Here is a 20389-nt window from a genome sequence, read left to right as displayed (position 1 = left end):
CAAGAGCTTATCAAAGAAACCCCAAGTATGTTAATTATTTTCTAACTATTGTTTATTTTCTAACTACTAGACCTACCATCTCAAGTACTGAGGCTGCCCTGGGAAGCAGCTAGTACAGGGCTCCTGTCCCACATACACTAGCCAGCAGAGCCCCAAGGAGAAGGGCAGAGGCAGGGAGGAAGGAAGCACATCGGATTGCTCCAGCCACCATCAGACAGGAGCACTGGGAATGCTGTGGTGAACTGGTCCCCTGGTTTTGTTTCTGAAGGAGCATTAGCCAGTGTTTTTTAATCTAGTTCTGGCTTAGTATATTCCCAAGAGACACCCAGTTCAGCAATCACCAAAAAAATGGCTGGTTTAAAATGTCAGGATACATTTTATTCCCATAGACCTGTTCAATTCCCTCAGGCTTAATGCAACAGTTTAAGAAAATCACTTTCTCTGAAGAGATAAATTAATCTGCCTGGGTAGCTTTCAGCTATGCATAGAACCTCGTGTCCTTCCAGGCAAGGGCTCCACCTCTGTCCTCCCCATCTGCAACAGCACCGCTGACTGACATCAGCCAGGGCAACCACAGGCAGAACAACGCCGTCTACCAAAGGCTGCGGTTGCAAAATCAGGCGCAGAATACAACTCGACATAGCAAGCTGGGTTTGTCTTGATGCTTTGCCATGGACACGCTTTCATCTCTCCTTTTACTTTAAGACATCAGGGATTAAAATTCATTCCAAATACATTTAATTATAGAAGCATAGCCATGCAAATATATGGAAATACACAGTTTATTATTTTGATACAAGATGACTGATTTTTTTCCCTCCACTTGATAGCTTCAGTGTTAATTTTCTTTTTTTACTGTAAATAACTGGGACACTGGATACCAGTGCTATCATTAATTATGTCAGCAGATGAACAAGTCATCTATTACTGAGCTAAATTACTTCTAATTGCACATGCAACTCTTGCACTCTCCTTATGCATAAATAAGAATGAGTTTACATCTTTTTTAAAAGTCTATGTCATTAGAGAGAGTGAATTAACAGCGTTCACTTCCTAACATGATCACTGTTTTTATTTTATTTTTACATTTATATGATGTAAGCACTGAAGTGTATAACAGCCCTATAAACATACAAGAAAACATGATCCCTGTCCCAGTGAGTTTACATTCTAAGATGGGATCTCTTGTTAGCACTGATTTTTTTTCCACTTTTCCAGACTGATTATCAAAAACAGTTACAAAGACCTGTCCAAACTAAGCGTGCTACTCCCTGCTAACACAAATAAGATGACATTTAGGCAGTATCATTACTTGTTTTTCTCCTAAATCTGTTTTCCTCAATGCAGCATGACCCTTTCCTCTGCCCTCCCCAGCAACACACTCACACGAACACAGGCTACCAACTGATCCGAATATACTGAACTCACAAGTACAGCCAGTTATTCCTCAACATTAGCAATGACATCTGAAATCCTCAAGATATTGGAATGAGAAAGTTTTCGGGTATTTTATATATATTTCCACTTTTTTTTCAAATATCACATTGATTAAGCCTTTGATTAACACGTCACTTCAGCAGAATTGGGTATCATTTGTACCCAGAAAAAAACCAAAAAAACACCACACACAGAAAAATAAATAACCACAGCTCCAGTCACAGAAAAAAAGCTCCCATAATTTAGACAAAGCTAAATAAGAATCTTTAAACTAACAACCATGTGTAGTCCTTGCACCACGGTTGCTTATCTGTCACAAAGCAGACAAGCTACACAATGGCCTTGACTGACCATTATAAATCAAAGTTAACATTTTTCTATTTGACCATCTTATCTTCCTGCCTGAGTGATGAAACCCACAAGTCACTAAGTAAAATATCATTCTAGATCCCAAAAGTCTTTGCCAAAGCACAATGTGATCAGTCTCAAGAATTTTTTTAAAAAGTAATGTGATGGTTGTAAAATGATTGCTGAAAATACTGAGAACCTTTCCCAGGCAACTCTCTTAGTTTTTGCTGCTGCTGTCTGTTTCTTTTGGGTAATTTCTAATTCTATGACGCTAGTCTTCGCTTGGAAAGGAGTTGTAAAGTTTAGAAATACCTACTTATTAGCCCTAAAAAGCTGCTATTTTACTAAAAGCAGTTAGAATCAAGCAATTGCCTTCTCTAAAAAGAGAAGTATTTTCAAAAAGCAAGGAAGTGCTGACCCAAAGATGTACTCCAAAGTGTGAAACAACATCATGTGACATGAAAACAGACTAGGGACTCCTGATCCCAGGGCACATGAGGACTGAGCGTACCACAAAGACTGAGCTTGGTTAGTTTCTGGTTGGAGGGTGTTTACCCTGCAAAAGACAGTGAATGCGTGATCTGTGGAACAACACTGTCATGAGCTTCAAAAATTTAATAGCCTAATGTTTATAGAGGGCAAGGCATTTTGGAAAGATGCTATAAAAAAGGCACAGAAAAATTAAAGAACAAAAAATAAAATATGAACAATAATTAGATTTTAGGTTTATTTTCCATGGACTGAACTGGAAGATCATAAAGTGTAAAAGAAATGACTGCTAAGATTCAATAAAGAGCTGAGATTCAATAAACAGCTTCCCCACAACATGCAAATCTATCTCCAGCCTAGATAAAGATACTGTACCCATACATAGTAGCATATTTTTGTGCTAAGCCTAACTTTACAGACTTTGTTATGGCAGTATTACAAATTTATATAAATTATTTCATTTCTAATACATTTTCTGTCATTTCTGCACTTGGCTGTTTGGCATACTAACAATGACCATTACCATTCCAGCCACTAGCACACAGTTGACTTCAGTCTAGAAAGTCTTGTTTGGCAGCGAGTTCTCCCAGTCGGCAGGATTCGCTCAACTGTGCTCTACCATGCCCGCACACTGGAGCTCTAACATGGCACAAGAGACCTCAGTAGGCTAAAGCCAGTACAGACCACCCTCCAGTTTCTGTAGTGACAAATCGGATGGGAAAAGAGTAGCCAAAACCAGCTAATAATGTAACGACTCTAAGAAAACCAGCTTTTTTATTAACTCTATAAGCTTGAAGCATCAGCTTGGCTCCAGAATGTGGGTACAAAGACAAAACCAAGAGGCTTCATCTCAAGAGTCCAGCACATTGTTGTGGTTTACTTGCATAATACCACTTAAATGAAATTTTGTTCCAGCCTCAATGCAATCAAGATGAAAGCCAGGCCTCTCTCAGTCTATTCACACTACTCTCAAGAAACCAAAGAGGAACGGTTGGTGGCCCAAAATCAGACTGCAGAGTAGGGAGTTACTGGATGCAGCTCCATAAGCAAGGTGGCACTCATGGACCACTTCTCACTCATCTCGCTAATGGTCACCAACTCTGCAAGTGCAAAAGAGAATGGGAAGCTCTCAAAATTACTGGAAGATGTATCATAGCAGTTAATTACATTAGAGACACAATGAACATGACCCTTCAAAAAAAACTGAGACGATGGCAGTTGTTGGGAGTGTATCTGGAAGAAAAGTAACAATTTCTTCCACTTGGTCCTTGTCAAAAAAGAAAGCTCTCACAAAACTAGCTTGACCTTCAATATTTTGGGAAGCCATTTCAAGATCCCTAGTAAGGGGAAAAAAAACAATTTCCATTTCAGATCAAAGTTCGGTTTGATCGTAACTATTCGTGCAGATATTCCCTTTTCACAGCAAGTATCTGAACTGGCATGGTTACAAAAATAGATGGAAAATGTCTAATGTTTGTTATGAAATTGTGTCAGCACCAGCTGAATCATACAAGACTAGGAGTCCATGCTTAATGTCATTTATGACAGTCTTTTCATATTTAAATAACTAAAATTCATATCCACAAACTGTAATTAAGTAATTTACACATCAACTAATTATTTATGGTTTGTGCTATGAAAACCAAAACTATTCTTTTCCCCACAACTTTACTTCTTTTGGTTAAACAACACAAGAACATACCTACAATTTAAAATGTCAGTGAAGAAAACATTTTAAGCATAGAACAGCACTGCAATTTTGAAAGCTGCAATTTTTCTAGCATGGCAGATTAGAATTAAGTTTACTGCATTTTAGCTGAAGTTAAAGAAAAATTATTTTTTGGTTTATTTGAGTTTGTGTATACATCTATGAAAATACTCCTCTAATATCAGATTGATTTATAATAATGGCATTTTAAGGGCTACTGACCTTGGTGCAAATGATTAAGAGTACACTGTGTGTACTAAATCAAGATTTTCAGAAAGATCTGTTTACTAGCTATGCTTCTTTGTGAATAAAAAGATTCTATCATTTTTAGGATACTGTTGTATGCCAGTGGGTGGGAAGAAGCTAGACCTTCCTCAAAGACCTTCACCCAACAAAAGCACTTCATTAAAAAATAAAAAAAAAAAAAAGGTACTAAGTGAGAGGATGTATACTGTTTGTGACCAAAAAAAGTTACAGATACACGCACACATGAACATTAGAAACATGAAAATGGCAGTCGAAGGTAGAACATAATAGCAAAAGGAAGAAAAGGAGCTGCAGGAAGGAACCTCCGCTATGTGTAACTGAATAAGTTAAAGAAAAACTGCAGACCACCATGGATGCCAAAGTAACAAGGTCAAGCAGAAACTGGCAGTAAAATGGTGGTTCTGCTGCAGAAGCAGCTGTGGCATGACAACATTTGTATCACAAGTTCCCTTTCTGCATTACCACCAAATTTTCACCAAATCACATCTGGTAATTCAGTATCTTCCATACAGTACTCATTTGTCCCATACTCTAACATAAATCTAGAATAGTTTCATATGATAATTATTAATATTAAATTGGTTCTAAACAATGCAATTAACTGAGAGTTCAACTTTTCCTTAATAACCTTAAGTTGCAGAATGCGGAGCCACATACTTACAGCCTGTTCTGAAGAGCAGTGTCCTACAGTAAAAGGCACACAAACAGCAACAGAGGACAAAGGCCATTAACAATCACTTATTTGTCCTAATTCAAGGACTGTTCCCCTCTGTTTGTTCAACTGCCTGGTCTAGCCTACAAAGCCTTGCTGACAAAAAAAGCCTTTTCTTACCAAAGGTTTGCAAATACCCACATTATGATTTCATACCTCAGCCAGACTATTTCCTGTTAAATCTACCTGTCCAAAAGAGGAAAAATTCCAAAAAAGCACCAGTGTCATGGCCACATTCAGAGTGCTAGCAAAGTTCCTTGGAGCTCTCACTGTTACAAATTCTTGCTGCAAAGGCATCATCAGCTGCCAGAAACTATCATAATCCAAAGGCTTGACAAGGAGGGAAACGGCTCCATGTGCTGACTCTGTACCAGGTTCTCACTTCACTTCCATTTCATTTCCACAGTCCTTAAACCCTGGCACAGGTATAACACAAGTGTCCTGGGAAGCTTTCTCATTGCACATGGAGCGAACATTAGCAAAACTGGGTTTGCTGGTATACTTCATACCAGTTCCTCAAATGAAACAAGCTATTCTAACAAAAGCATGGCTTCTTTCCCCCCTCATCCACTACCATTATACCCATAATAGAGATTTTTCCAGTATAAAATATTATTAAAAATCCAAATCTCTCACTGACATTTCTAGGGTAAGTAACATTCCTCGTACTGTCCTGGCCTCAACTGTATTAAGGCTTTGCCTGAATTAGAAATGTGCCCTAAGTAGAATTCCACAAGTCAAGAAATACAGGAAAACTTTCTATTGTGGAAGAAGTTATACCATTGTCTTTGTACTCTCAAATGGCATAAACGATACTGTCACAAGCACAGTAGTGTCAGTATTATTGCTGCGATTAGAGCAGGGCTTTACCCTATCCACGTCAGTAAGAAATCACCAACGTAAATAACAGACTATTGCAATATTAACATACGAGGTGAGAGGAGGATGCCTCATCACCTAAGATCCTGGACACTTGTTTTTGTAACATATGATGGGATCTTTCAGGGTCATGGGCAGCAGAGGTTTGCAAACTTCTTTGAAACAGTATTTACTCCTTCACCAAGGCCAAGTTAAAGAAACCCAGCTAGCTTAAACTGCAGTCAGCAAGCTCAGTCTCCATCGCCTTCAGCAGGTGTTTTAACAGCTCTTGGAGAGACTAAGTTTTCTATACTTTCAGGGGAGAAAGGGGGGAAGGACAAAGCACAAAAATAAACCAGATCAATTAATTTATAAAGAAACAGGTAACAATGAACTGTTCTCTATTTTTAAGTGAGCTGAGTAACAAGGAATTGTGTATGTATGATCTTTTTTAAAAAAGTGAAAAAATTACCGTAGATCTTCAATCAGTATCATACAGGAGTTGCAATTCACACAACTCAGCCACAGCCACTCCCCCTCATCCCAACACCACTATCAGCTTGGGAGCATTTGTAAAACAGCATTGGCTTTAACACACAAAGTGGTATCTCTACTAGGCAGCGCTAGGTAGGACTATACTATGTATCAAAGTATTTTCAGTATCTGTTAAAGGAGGCCTTAATTGGTTTTAGAAGAAGCAGGACTGCAGTAATAAATCTGATCTCTTGAAGCACAAGTTGGAAGTTGCACCGTCTTGTCAGCAGGTTCACTATATGATGTATTGCAGAGCTTTGGCTGCAAATAAGCTGAAGCCTGCAGTTAATGAGCTGTTCAAAGTAGCTGTGAAATAGTCAACTTAATTAAGCCAAGTTTAGTTAACATTCATCTTTCAAAAATTTTGTGTGAAGAAGCAGGCTCTGGAATTGCCCAGCTACGCACCGTAGGAAACTGCTGTGTACTTTTCTGAACCAAGAAATTAAGAGCTCATGTGATAAGAGATAGTGCTATTTTACAAAGCGTTTAAAGAAAGCCCCCTGACTGTCCCAGCATGTTGGGGAGCTTAATTTTTTTTTTCTATTTTTAGAGAGTTAAGAAGCATAAGCACTTGAGAACAGTCACTGATGGTTTCTTAAGATAGCCTGACCTCTAGAAAGACACGTATGACTTGGAGACAGGAAGGAGAGCCTCCTGAAGAAACCTTCTTGTGAAGGTCCAAGCTCTCACCACACGGTACTGAGCTCTGCAGATGGGTGCATTGACATGGCAGCCATGATCTGAGAGGTTTGTCCTACTCAGATGAAGGCAGACAACGTCAGAGAGCATCAGGAAGACCAAACTGCTCTATGCTCCCTAAATGTATTTCCATCCTTGTTGCTCATGGCTTTGAATAAAGCACTTCCAGACATACCGCTGTCTTTCCTGTACCTAAACCAGGTTAGCACATGTTAAAGACCCTGTCCAACCTAGATTAAAAAATTAGACGTTAGGGTATACCAAGTCAGGGGTTTGTATTCTATTTAAATTAACTTGAATTAAATTAACTGCAAGCTAATTGGCAAATATCCTGTACATACGTGTTCCTCTGGACAGTCTGCTCATGTCTGTTCTGGGACAAAAATACCTGTAGTAACCAAACTAAGTTATAGCAATCAATTAATCTGGGTTTAAGAGCTTGTGTTTAAACAAACCATTACCACTGGCCTCAGTTCATTCCTCAGTACAGAGGTTGAGGTTTCCCAAACCTAACTCAGACTCTTCAGGAAGACCTCTTGCAGGACCCAGAAAAAGCAGAGGTGCAGTACTGCTAGCCATAATCCCTTCACCCTAGCAATCCTCTGTCATGCTTTACCCTCTACATGAAATATTTTGTTGGTTTACCTTAAAAATCATTAAACTATTTCAGAACAGGCTGTGAAGACCCCTGCTTTAGGAGAATCTCCTAGAAATTCTACCTGCTGGCTTGGGACCTCTCCGTGTTGGGAAAGATGACGAAAAAAATGCCAAGCCCTTCACCCACACTCACCTCTCTGCAAAATGGAGGGGGGAAAAAAAAAAAAAAGGGAAAAAAACCAACACTGAGGTACTTTACAGGTCCTTGTAACTCTTACAAAGTGGCATGAAGCTAATAGTAGTCAAGCATTTAAAGATTCTCAAGTAATATTTCACATGTGTATTTACTGTTACTGAGTATATTGTTACAAGGGTAAGGGGAGACTAGATGCTAAAGTAGTCAAAGTGATTGACCACAGCCAGGGAAGCGTCACTCTGATTTCAGATATGCTCAACAGAACATACCTCCTTGGTACCTTTATCCTGAAACTGAACGGAACTGGCACAGCGAATCCTAACAAGTGGATGCAACTCAGTACTTCCCTGATCAGTCAGCTGGAATGCCAGCCAGCTGGGGAAAAAATGTAAGGGGCCATTGACCAAAAGTATCAGGTTTCCTGAGGCAGGATGATAGTTCTTTGCAGGTCATCTGTGGAGAAAGGGCAAAAGACCACATGGCCTCATTGCTAAACACACACTTTAGGAAACAAATGACTGAGGGAACCAGTGTCCTTGCTCCAACTGATGATGGAAAAAACTTAGGAGGTTTCTCAGCCTTTTAGGACAAATCACTCTTCCATAACTAGGTAAAGATCCCTGTGGAGACAACTGAGACTTCTGCAACCTACAAGCAAAATCATTCCCCATAGTGACCTCAGAGTCAAACACTGGACCCCACTTACAGTCTACGCTGGCCTCTGGTCTTGACCTCATGATTAAATTTACGAGGCCATGACAGAGCAGTGCAACATATCAGGGAGGCACCTCCTAACCCACGTAACTCCTGTCTATAGAATAAAGGGTTGAACATCACAGCTACCTCTTAACGCCCACAGCCTGCACTTCCTAGCACAGCTGAAAGGCTCACAGAAGAAAGAGAGGAAAACATTTCAATTCCCTGAACCTACACCAGGCGTATTTCACTTCCACAATCCTTAAAATTATCTAGTTTGCTTAGACTTTGTATAGCAACAAAGTAAGGTTACCCCATAAAGCAAAATTTACCTCACGAACAGTGTCCCACAACCTTAGCAGAGCACAGCAGAAGAGACTATATTGCCCAAATTGCACAATGGAGCATTGTAAAAAAAGCTCTTCGCAATCAGAACAGCCAAGATAAAGTTGGGAGAAAACTTCAGAGCTATGTAACCTCCAAAAAGAAGTCCTTTTTAGTTTAATTGGCAAAATAAGAGATGGTAATTTCAGCTTACTTTTTTGACCACCCAGCTATGAATCTCACTGTAAGCAATTCACAAGAGAGCTTAGCTTTTTAGAAAATCCAAACTTCCAATTGCGCTCCTCTGAAAATTTGGTGGGACTAGGGCCTAAGTCAAGTCAAGCCATTAGATCAGACAAGCCATTAGATTTCCCATATCTCTTGCCAACCACTAGCAGGGCTTGATCCCCCAGCCCCACTCCCACTCTAACTTCGAGGCTTTGCACTGACACAAAAAAGAAACCCATCTTCCAAATGTCGTAACACGCTAACAGTGACAGCAGAATTGTGTTTTTCAGTAAAATATCATAAGCGGATACATCAATATTTAGCTCTAGGAATCAACAGTAAAGAATGCCCACCAAAATTCCATTTTTTAAATATTTGCTACCAAGACAGCAGGCTGACACTACTGCCTGTCCTTCAGGGACAAATACTGTATTTGCCCTTCTCACCAAAGCCAGGGTGAGAGGGGTAGACCAGCTTCCTCACTAAGCAGTTTCATTACTTCCATGAGTTTTTATTATTGCTAACAAGGATCATAAAAGCTAAATCTCTCTAATCTCCAAAAAGCTGGTTCTTGCTACTCAGTACCACTGTCAGAGGCAGGGCACTGTGAAAAGGCTATGCAGGCTGCTTTTTGGAGAAAACTTGGTTCCCCACAAGGTACTGCTCTGACACATTCATTTTAAAGAGCTCTCACTTGCAATAGTATTTCAGAAAATATAAACCCCTCCAAAAAAGTAAGCAGCTGCCCCGAAGTAAAAGATTCCATACTTTGGCAAAGGTAAAATGTTAGATTATTCACTGAGGGGAAAAGTGTCATTGCTAGGCTTAGGGGCTGTGACTGACAGCACTACCACTGAATTCAACCTGACTGCTCATGACAGGTCTCAGCTCCACGGCATTAAATAGCAAGGAACAAGACCAATCATTTCCAGAACTGAGGACGTAAGATAATATAACTAACTGACAGTATAAGCAGAACAGCCCTTTCATCTGAAATTCTGCAGAAAACAGATCACTTCCATGGCAAAAGACAAAAAGAAAACAAATACTAAGTAAATTAAAAGTTACAGCAGAATCAACGGAAGCATGAAGCAGTGTCTGAGCTCACAGGACTTACTCTTTCTTTCAGTGCAGCTGTTAACAAAACAAAACCCATTTGGGTTTGCAAAACCCTCTTCGCCTGGCTTTTAAACATTTCGTCCCTCTAAAGTATCAACATTACCCTCAGCTTTTTTTCACCTGCAGGATACTCTGCCTTTTGTATAAAAAAAACCCACTAGCTTCTCTGGTAATGAAGTCCTCTTCACAATCCAAACCCATATTTGGTTACAACTCATACCCCTTGCTTTCTTTTAAACACTTTCATCAGTTGTTCTTGTTCCCTGCAACAGTATTTGCAGAAACAAATAACATAAATGATCCACACTGATGGTGTTTCAGTGCTAAGTATGTGCTAACACTGGTTTGGAAATTAATCCTCCATTCAAAAATTTCACTCAAGAGTACAATTTTCTAATTGCATATGTCAACTTAGCAACCAAGTTTTAAGGAGATAAAACTAAAATATCATTATCATATTACATGCCAAAACTGTGAAAAATGAGAAGTAAATCAGTATGTCCAGACTAAAGCCAGAAGAGGAACATGAAAAACTCTTCTCATTTTTGTACCTTTAAATAGCTTCCCGGCATCTTTCTCCAAAGCACACTCTGCTCACTGCTGTTAGAGACAAAGCACTATGTTACATGGAGGCAGTTTGATCTGAGAGCAGCTTTTACGTTCCTGGGTATATGATGGCCCTGATCCTGCGTGACACATAATGAAGATCAAGCGTGCAAGTGGAAACACACAGCGAGTTGGCCGAAGAGCTGCACGCTAACCAGTGACAGTCTGGTTCTTCTGATTTCAGATCAGTATCTCTAGCCTTGGCCACACTGCTGCATCATTACTTACAGAATGATCATCCGCAACCACAAAGCACCAGGCAACATAACACATCCCAACACACTTCAGATGCAAGTGGAGAACTACACAGGTACAAGTACGCAGAAAAAAGTCCTTTTGAATGTGTAGGAATTCAAAGTTTTAACTTTGGGAGTCACCACTCTCAAGAACAGCAACAGACTCGCAGATTTCATTTATGACCTGAAGCCACAGCAATTTAAATTCTTTATGCAGCTATTGCTTGAGAATGGCCCCTACTGCTACACGAAGCTGGGGGGGGGGGGGGAGGGGGGGGTAAAAAAAAAAATCTATTTGCTATCCCATTACTCCCATCATTAGACAGTTAATATCAGTTATTGGTAGTTTTTTGCATTAGTTATGCATTAAGCAATCATAAAACATGGGACCCAACCATAAGGGTTGATATCCTAGTTGCACTTCAGAGAAACCAGGTAAGTTTTGCTTACAGACCAGAGATCAAATTCTGGCTGTTATGAACTTTGTAAGAACTTTGCCACTAGTTTCAGTACAGCCAGGAACTTGCCCACTGGAGCTATACTGATGTCTTTCTGGAATGACAGAAAATAACTTAGCCCTCAGTAAAAATATTATTGCCAATATTTTTATTTTCAAATCATGTATCCAACGGGAGGCTATTTTCTACCATAGTGAGAGGTAAACGTAGCAGTCCCAAGTTCTGCCTTAGGTACACCCCTCAAGCCCACAAATTTTAATGGGATTGAAGGACTGTCATTAGTCAGAATTTGGCCCATCAATAAATCTCTTCAGTATTTGAAAATAATTCCTTGCTTTGTTTTGAAAAATAAAATGCAGATATCTTGCCAACAACCCCAGTGCCATCCACACTTCAGTGTGTGGCAGAGCTCTTGGATTCCAGTACTTGTAGACTTACATCCTGACATTCGTCCTATGCTGAGATATTTATCACTGTGTTACAGCTCATGGAAAAGTGCAATTTCACCAGGCAGTTAAACTGCAGCAGTGTGCAGAGCAAGTCACTTCAAGTTACCAAAGTAGCAGGTGTGGTTGTCCTCAACCATTTGTGGAATTTCTCACCAAACTTTTATGAAAAAAAAAAAAAATTAAAAATTGAAAGAAACAGCAGACGGTATTTCAGAAAGAAGAAATACACACCTGCAAACTCAGTCATCGTGGCTGAACGGTGATCTTAACCTATCTACCTATCACACGGATACGTTTGTGCTTTTAAAACCTTGGAATTACAACCACTGTTGTAAAACAGAGTTCTACACTTCAGTGTCGGAAGAGACACAATCCTGATAATTCATTATGAATAAGGAACACCATCTATCTGATGATGCAAAGTGTAGATACTCCTAAATACAGGAAGATTGTATTCAACGCGGATTGAGGTTCTTTTGTTGTGCTTTAATTAAAATGTTAGCATATTTCTTTCAAACAAACAAGATCCTTATAAAGAAGCTTTACTTTGCTGATCACTTACTGAGGCTATTTGTCTGATTAAATTTTATTAGAGATAACGAACCTCGAACTGAACAACAGAAAGTGATGGTAAATGTGTAACTTTAAAAATACGTTGTCTTTTAGCGGCAAGTAAGATGGGGCCTCATAAAGTTTCCACCGCATCCCAGTAGGGAGCTAAAGGTCATTGCTAACTCAAAGTTAAAAACAATGGGAAGTAGAGGATGTCATTCTTTCATATTTGGCCAGTGATTCTGTGTTTTCTTTGTATGGATTTACTTAGGAAACTGGGAAATATAAAAAACAATGAAAAGATTTCAAGGTTACCATTTTCCCCTTAACAGTATCAGAAATCTGTTCATGTCACTATATAAAATGTTTGATTTACAAAGGAAAATACCTCTTACTTGAAAAGGTTTGATCTTTTCAGGCATATAAAATGTTTGAAGTTTCCTGTGCAACTCTCAAATTAATTCTGCTATTGCGAAAAGAGTGAATTCTCATCTCCAATAAAGAAACAGACACAACTTAATTTAAAAAAAAAATTGGATAAAAACCAGATTAATTTCTATCCTGATCAATAAAAAAAAATATTTTTTTTTCCCTTGAAATAGTATCTATTTAGTTCACTCAGGAATGAAAGACCTATCTGGCCAACAAGGAGATTGTCTTTACACCAACAAAAATACCTCAGCCTAATTTCTAGGAATTGAGTGCTCAAAAATTGTCTATCAAATAATAAAGTAGTAGAACAAAAAGCAGTATTTCCTCCTTCTCCAAGCAAAGATGGGAATCCTAATTTGAGTCCCTCATGCTGGAATTGGAGTCTTTTTCATTAGAAACAGTATTTTATTCCCAAAATTGCTTTTATGTCTTGAATATTCCTTTTTTTATTCCAAGTTCTTTTGCTTTGGAAGGACATTAACTCTCTACATACATATGCAGACTACCTTTAAACATTTAAAACACCATCAAAAACCTTCTCAAATTACCTTGTCAACCACATTCAAAATAGATAACTTAATTCATGCCAACACATTTCCATGTCAGAAAGTAGGTTCTAAACCTCCTTCTTTCTCCTGAAGCAAAGCCATACGTGTGGCAGCTAGTCTGCAGAATGCTAAGCTTTTTACTTTATGTACAGTGACAGACTTACAGATTTTACAAGGAAAAGGAGAAAAGAGCCTGGGATTTTGATCTGAGGCCAACAGTTCAACCCACAGTAAAAGGGGATGGTCTGGAAGAATGCACAAATTAGAGACTCCGCTATTTCATTTCACAGCGTGTGTACCAACATCATTTATCACATTTTGGCTTTAACAGGGATTTTAAGAAAGAACCTAAATGGGGCTGGATGCCGAAATCTTTTTCAAAAGCAGAGGACTTTAACAACATCACTTCCTTGATGCCTTTGAAAACTTAAAAAGCTGACTCTGGGCAACAAAACTACTTAGTATGTCACGCATGTTAAAGCTATTCAATTTGCATCTTGTCATCCTGTGCCAATTTAAATTATGGTTAAATGAAGATACCTAATTATTTTACCCAATGGACAGAGAGCAATGCGTAGAATGTCACAGAGCCAAGCAAATCCCTAGTGAACCTCTACTGCATGAATGGGTCTGACATGTAAAAACACTGCAATTCACATGGAAAACTGCACTTTGGACACGAAATCACGCTCTGCGTGCAATCTCAGAACTGTTGCTAACAATGTTTTAATTCCATCCATGGCTGGTAAAGCAGTTTACAATGTGGGCATATTATATCCATACACACCACCAAAATAGAACACAATGCTAAATTGTTCTCCTATGTGTGCAGGTGCTTCTGTGGTCCCCTGACAAAATGACAACTTACGTAAAGCTTGTATTGAAACAATTTCACCTTGGGGCCAGTCTGCTCATTACCATATTTGCTTGAAGTTTCTTTCACTTTTTGCTGAGAGCTAATAAGAGCTTTAGCTGTCCATATCTCTAAATATTTATTTCCTCTTTGAGGACTCATTTGAAAGTCAGTTGGCATTCCAACTGCTCAAAAAGTGGAATATTTTCACTGTATTGTTACTATTGCTTAAGAAACCCAATTCTGGAGTCCCTTCTCAAGGTGATAGCCAAGAGAGGTGAACAAAAATTCATGTAACAACTAAAGTAAACCAGCAATTTATCACTGTTGGTAGTGGCAACTGTTGGATATAACAATTTCAATGGAGGTTAAAAATAATTTTTATTCAAATATCTCTCGTTTTCTTGACATGGGCATTTACTTGAACATGAGGAACCGATATTAAAGCATACAATCAGGGAAACAAAAGAGTTTCCAAACAGTATGTTTTCTACTTTTCAAATTAACTACGGGCAACTTTTTTAACAAGACATTCTTCATATTCACATAGATTGTAAGCATCTTCTAATCTAAAATTCATTGAGCGTGAAGTATCTGCAAGTGGGTGTAACCATTTCACCATTTCGTATCTTTAATTTATATTTAGACTTAGCATTTTGGATGTAAAATCTGAATTGCTGGCACCTTAAATAGCAAGGCAATGCTGGTACCTTGCACTGGAATTTCACACCACATGTAATACTGGGAATGGTAGAAAGGGAGGGAGAACTAGTAAGTATATCACCTCCTGTTCTTTCTCCTGGCTTATAAGTACACTCTACAACTAGAAAATTTCTCACTGTGGATGTACTTACACTTCAATCTGAGCCATACAATTCAGAATACAAAGGGTACAACACAGTAAGATAAATTCCTAGAACTGTAGAAATAAAGGCTTTTTTTTTTTTAATACTTCCTCTATTGACACATTCAGGTGGTCAGAAAAGGAAAAGCTTAGAAATTAACTACCTAAAATGGTCAGGCAAGAGACACAAAGCAAGCTCAAACCAGGGGCGGTGAAGAACAAAGCAAAGGGCAGAGAGAAGTCAGTGTTTCATGTCTAGCACATGAATTTACGGCTGAAAGTAGTTTTGGTGAAGTTTTTACCAACAGTAAGTACTCCAGAAGTTCAGGGTCTAACCTTGCTCATCTCTGTCACACAAGAAATTGCCCTCAGATGCAGCGATGCCTTTTGCATGAGCTGGTTTGCATGACCAGGAGCCATACCAATGATAATGCTTTAAAAATTGAGAAAGCAGCTCATGCTATCGTAGTAGTGTAGCGATCTATATGCTGCGAGTGATTTACAGTTTGGTTTTTTTCCAGTTTACGTTACTAACAACAGGAAATTAAAAGGTAAAGATAAAAAATAGTCTTAAATATGAACCCAGTTCACATGTCACTACACCAGTTCACTTCACACCATTTAAAAATTAGACTCCCATCCCGTGGAGAAAAAGGTTCATGCCTTGCAACAACAGCATAAAAAAACATCAGCTTGAAAGCCTGGAGCCGTCAAGATTGAGAAAAGTTCGTGTATCTCAGCGTGGGAAGGATCCTCTCAGTGGGAGCAAGGATCTCTGTAGAGGAGGGCTGACGTCAGTGGAAGTGGGAGGGAAATGGTGGTGGCAGGGAGGTCTGTCGGGAAAATGATTGAGGACAGTTTCAGTGGGAACAGGGAGGAATCAAGAGAGGGTGGATGGCCTCAGTGGAAGCATGGACAGTACGCGTGGGAGTTTCAAAGGGAGGGAGGGCTTGTGTGTTTCAAGGGGAAGGACTTACCAGACAGACAGGAAAAGAGCAGACAGCCTAACGGACTAAGTAATGTGCTGTTAAATGCTGAAACGAGATCCACTTCAGCACTGCACGTACAAGTTTAGCATACAGCCTCCTATATGCAGAATTATGCAACCATTGCTTTGCAGTGACTGTAAAATTCTTAGGCAATTTCACAGGGTTTGAATGAAGAAGACTTACTGGCTGTAGGGCCATGGATTTAAACTGGCTGTCCCATATCAGCTGACAAATCAAAAGGCTACTTCACATTTAGCCCTGCTGGCTTAGGACTACTTTTAATTTAAAATAAAGGAAGCTTGGATTTACTCTGTGATCCCCTTGCACCCAAACGCATATATTTCTGTGTTAAACATACATGACCAGGAGAGTTACACAAGAGAAGAGGAAGGAAATCTCACACCCGTAAAAGAATGACAGGGCAAAATAAATGCACAATGTATGTGCTACAGTGTATATTAGTGCACTATAGAAGAGTGACACACGTGATGTTGGGACAGCATATGCTTATGAATACCCAAGTAAATTTTAAATAAATGCCCATGAAGTCCTTATACCATTCCAGCACTTACTCCACTTATGCTACAGATTAAACAGAGGTATTATGCTAAAGGTGTTTAAGCAGGTTTCTATAAAGCCAAGTACCTTTACCACAAATTCAACACCACAAATGTCTGAAGAAGAAAATCATAACTAATATATACGAAAAAGACAGACTATCACAATTTTGAGTCCACTTTCCTGAGATTTTTTTTTAGAGCTAAAAAAAAAAAAAGTAATCAGGAAAACTCTCCTTTGCAACAATACTGGGTAAGTGTCATTTGATAACATAAGACTGGATAATCAAACCTCAGTCACTATTACTGCATCTAAATCTTGCTCGTCTTTCCCTGGGAAAATTATAGAGTTTAATCTGTGGAGTTGGTACATTGAAAATTAAGGGAAGGATTTTCATGGCTGGTTCGCTTTTTAGATAGGGCACTTACTTGGAGGTGCTCATAAATTTTCAAATGAAAGCCATGTATGAAATTACTAATTAACGAGGGAGATACAGGTGCCATGACCAAATACAAATTATTAAAAGGGCTCCTCCATTTCTCATATAATATCACCATACTCGTATATACCATAGGTATTATGGCATTTATCTCTGCACAAATGTACTTACAGGACTGCTCTGCAAATTTGCTATGGATAAACTTAGATTTTTCCATATTAGGAAGGAACAGGTAATTTTTTTAGCTACAGTTTGTAAATTGATGCAAGTCACAAAATACAGTATGCTCACACCACACATCCGGAAAATGATCCTCTGCTATTTGACGAGAAGAAAGATATAATAAGACACAAACATAAAGCCAGAATAAGTCTGGGGGCTAACTAGCAATACATATAATGCCATTTTACAGTTAGCATGGGTTATTTCTTTTTTTATGACACTTTATGACTTGAAAAATGTGCACTATAGCTAACAAACCAATTCGATAAAAGTTATTGCACTACCTATTATACATATTTTAATAAACTTAATGCTAATGCCAGCCGAAGTGAAAATATGAGATTTCCACGCGGGCCAAGCTTTGTTCTTAGTTCTCACATAGGGCTTTCTTGGCTTTAATCTGTGCATATACAACAAACGGACGTGAATGAATTTCAATTCAAGTGCACTGAAACCAAGCGAAAATGCCAGTCAGGCAGGTTACTGGCTATTCGCACAAATTCTGACGACACCACCATTGGTCAAAGCACAAAAGGTTTCTAGCATCTTCTGTTCGTGTGAGGGTGTCCCATGGGCCATAAAGGGTGTACTATGCACTCTGAAGAATAGCAATAGTTCCTAGTAGCACCCTAATTCTTACAGTTCCTCCTTAAATCAAAAATCCTTTTAACTCCAAAACAGCACAGTGTCCTGCCCAATGCTCTTTTTGGCTTCAGGGATTTCACACTCCTGGCCCTTATCTTCAGTGTTCTCACACTCTGTTTCTTTCCAGCCAACTTCACTGTACTGTGAAAACTGCTCTCCAGCAATAGCGTAGCCCTCTTTCCAGCACAATCTCTGAGACAACACAGCTATCCAGCACACTAAGAACTGTAAATCTGATCATACTACACACACTAATGACAGAAGCAAAGAATGAAATACCATGCTGCTTTATAGCTCTAAAGAACATTACAGGATTTTGCACATGAAAGTCATGCAGATGTGATGCGTCCAACAGATTTTGTATTCAGCTGATCACAAACAATTCAATTCTTACTTCTCAAAACCCATTGTTTCACAGCAATGTGCTTAGAGTGATGACAAGGGCAGAAAATATGACTGATAAAAATCAGAATGACTGCCAATGAGATTACAGTATGCATATGAACCAATATCAACCGTATAGCATCTGGCTGAATTATCCAAACCCAGTAACAAGAATTTTTACAAAGTTCTTGAGATCGAATAACAAAATTTAACAAAACTAAGACTGCTGCCCGTGCATGCTTCTGGAAACAGGTTTTGGAGGTTTTTTGCCCATAAGCAAGCACACAGATGACAAATTCACAGAATATAAACTTTAAGAATACTTTTGGTTTAGATTTTGTAGTGTGCAATTATAATCACAATTAAAAATTCAGCTAGCAAAACAACCGTCAGGATTCCGGTAACAACTTAAGTTTCCTTACTGTGGTTACCGTGTTAAATATGCCATAAGCATGTCTATCACGTGTGAACAGGGCCATAAAGTTCAGTTTCCTGCGCAGCGTTATTAACACAAAAATTTGGTTTAGTGTAACACCATTCAGCTTCACGTTCTGCCTTAGGTATTGTTAATTCCTCCTCCAGCTCGCTACTTACAAAGTGTCTTCTCATTTTCTAGTCTGTTTTTTAAACCCCTATGAACTGAGACTACTAATCTGGAGGAAAACAATTGAAGAAAACCACCCACAGTACTGAAGAAAATTATTCCAGGTCACTACTCTAGAAGCCATCTTAATGAGCATGTAAAAATCCTAAGAGAACTACAAATCATTAGAGTTTCTGCGAGTCTGCAAAACACTTGACATTTACCTAGTTCTTGCCTGCATCTCAAGTCTTTATCTTATATTTACGGCATGTGTATCTCAGTTCTTATCACGGTAACCCAGAGCAGATCAGCCATGTTATATAATATCGCCTGGGCTGCTACAGTTTGATTATTTTTTTTTTTATTTGCAATTACTTATTTTTACGAAATAGAGACAGTTCCCCCAAGAAAGCAAAGATATAGAATAATCAAAGCCTATAGCATTAGGACCTAAAGTACAACCCATAAACAAACAGGCCGTCAACAGAAAGTAAACAGACAAGCAAGCACTCCGCACCACTAACTCTCTCACTTAAAAAAAAAATTTAAAAAAATCACAAATTACAATTTTTTTCAGTATGTGCCGGTCAACTTCATACAGTCTTGTGTTGTATCTCTACACAAAAGCATGCACACTAACACACATGCAAAAAAAACTCCAAAAAATACCCTATTTGCAGCAACAGACAAGGTCAACAAGTTGTTAATGTAAATCAGTACCCAGAGCAAAAACCGCTGTCGCTCTCCTTTCAACTTTCTGAATGGAAGAGGTATGCAAATTGATCAGCCCAACTAGCAGATCCTTCAGACTGCGATTTGCCTCCGCTTCCAAACAAGACAAGCACAAACAGCAACAGTGGACGACCCAGCACAAACAAACATGTAAGACGCAGGAGTTAGTGGCAGTGCAGCTCCCACGCACGGCAGAGTCCCTCCACGGACAGACGGACGGACAGGCCCTCCGCGTTCAGAAGCGAGACCCGTGCCCCTGGCTCTAACGACTGGCAAAGACAATTACACCGCTCTCCTTCCCGGCATCAGGAAGACTCGTTTTGTGAAACGAAGAAAGAGGCTTGAGTACATCTATAAAGTCGTTTCATGAGACTGATTAGTTTATAAACGAAAGTAACAGCTCAAGCCAGGAAAAGATCCCCCGCAACGTATCGCTTCAGCAGGGAGACTCCTTGGGTTAAACCGCTACAGCCAACTCCTGTTCTGAGAGAAACAGTGCTTATGTTTAGCACCCTTTTTACCTTAACACTGGATCTGCTGGTCTGGGTCTCTGCCTCCATGCTCTGGCTGTTCTCCCTCTTGTCTTTCTTAGAGGAATTAGTCCTCACCTTATAAGTGGATGTGTTGGAGGATTTAATGAATAATCC

General features: G+C 39.1%; 1 protein-coding gene across 6 annotated transcripts in view; it reads right to left on the bottom strand.

Annotated features, from left to right (window-relative positions):
* The window catches only part of PDE8A (phosphodiesterase 8A), a 171981-nt gene that overhangs the window by 121870 nt on the left and 29722 nt on the right, over nucleotides 1-20389 (bottom strand). The window contains exon 1 of one of the 6 annotated variants that reach the window (XM_069798345.1): nucleotides 20264-20383. The exons of the other annotated variants lie outside the window; for them this stretch is intronic. Within the exon in view, the coding sequence (XP_069654446.1) occupies nucleotides 20264-20302 (39 nt within the window). The 5' untranslated portion in view covers nucleotides 20303-20383. Of the gene's footprint in view, nucleotides 1-20263; nucleotides 20384-20389 lie in introns of those variants that run through there. 6 annotated transcript variants of the gene reach the window in all.

The sequence above is a fragment of the Haliaeetus albicilla genome, chromosome 12, assembly GCF_947461875.1.
Source record: "Haliaeetus albicilla chromosome 12, bHalAlb1.1, whole genome shotgun sequence".
NCBI lineage: Eukaryota > Metazoa > Chordata > Aves > Accipitriformes > Accipitridae > Haliaeetus > Haliaeetus albicilla.
Note: the sequence above shows the minus strand (reverse complement) of the source record. Positions and strands in the feature narration are given on the sequence as shown.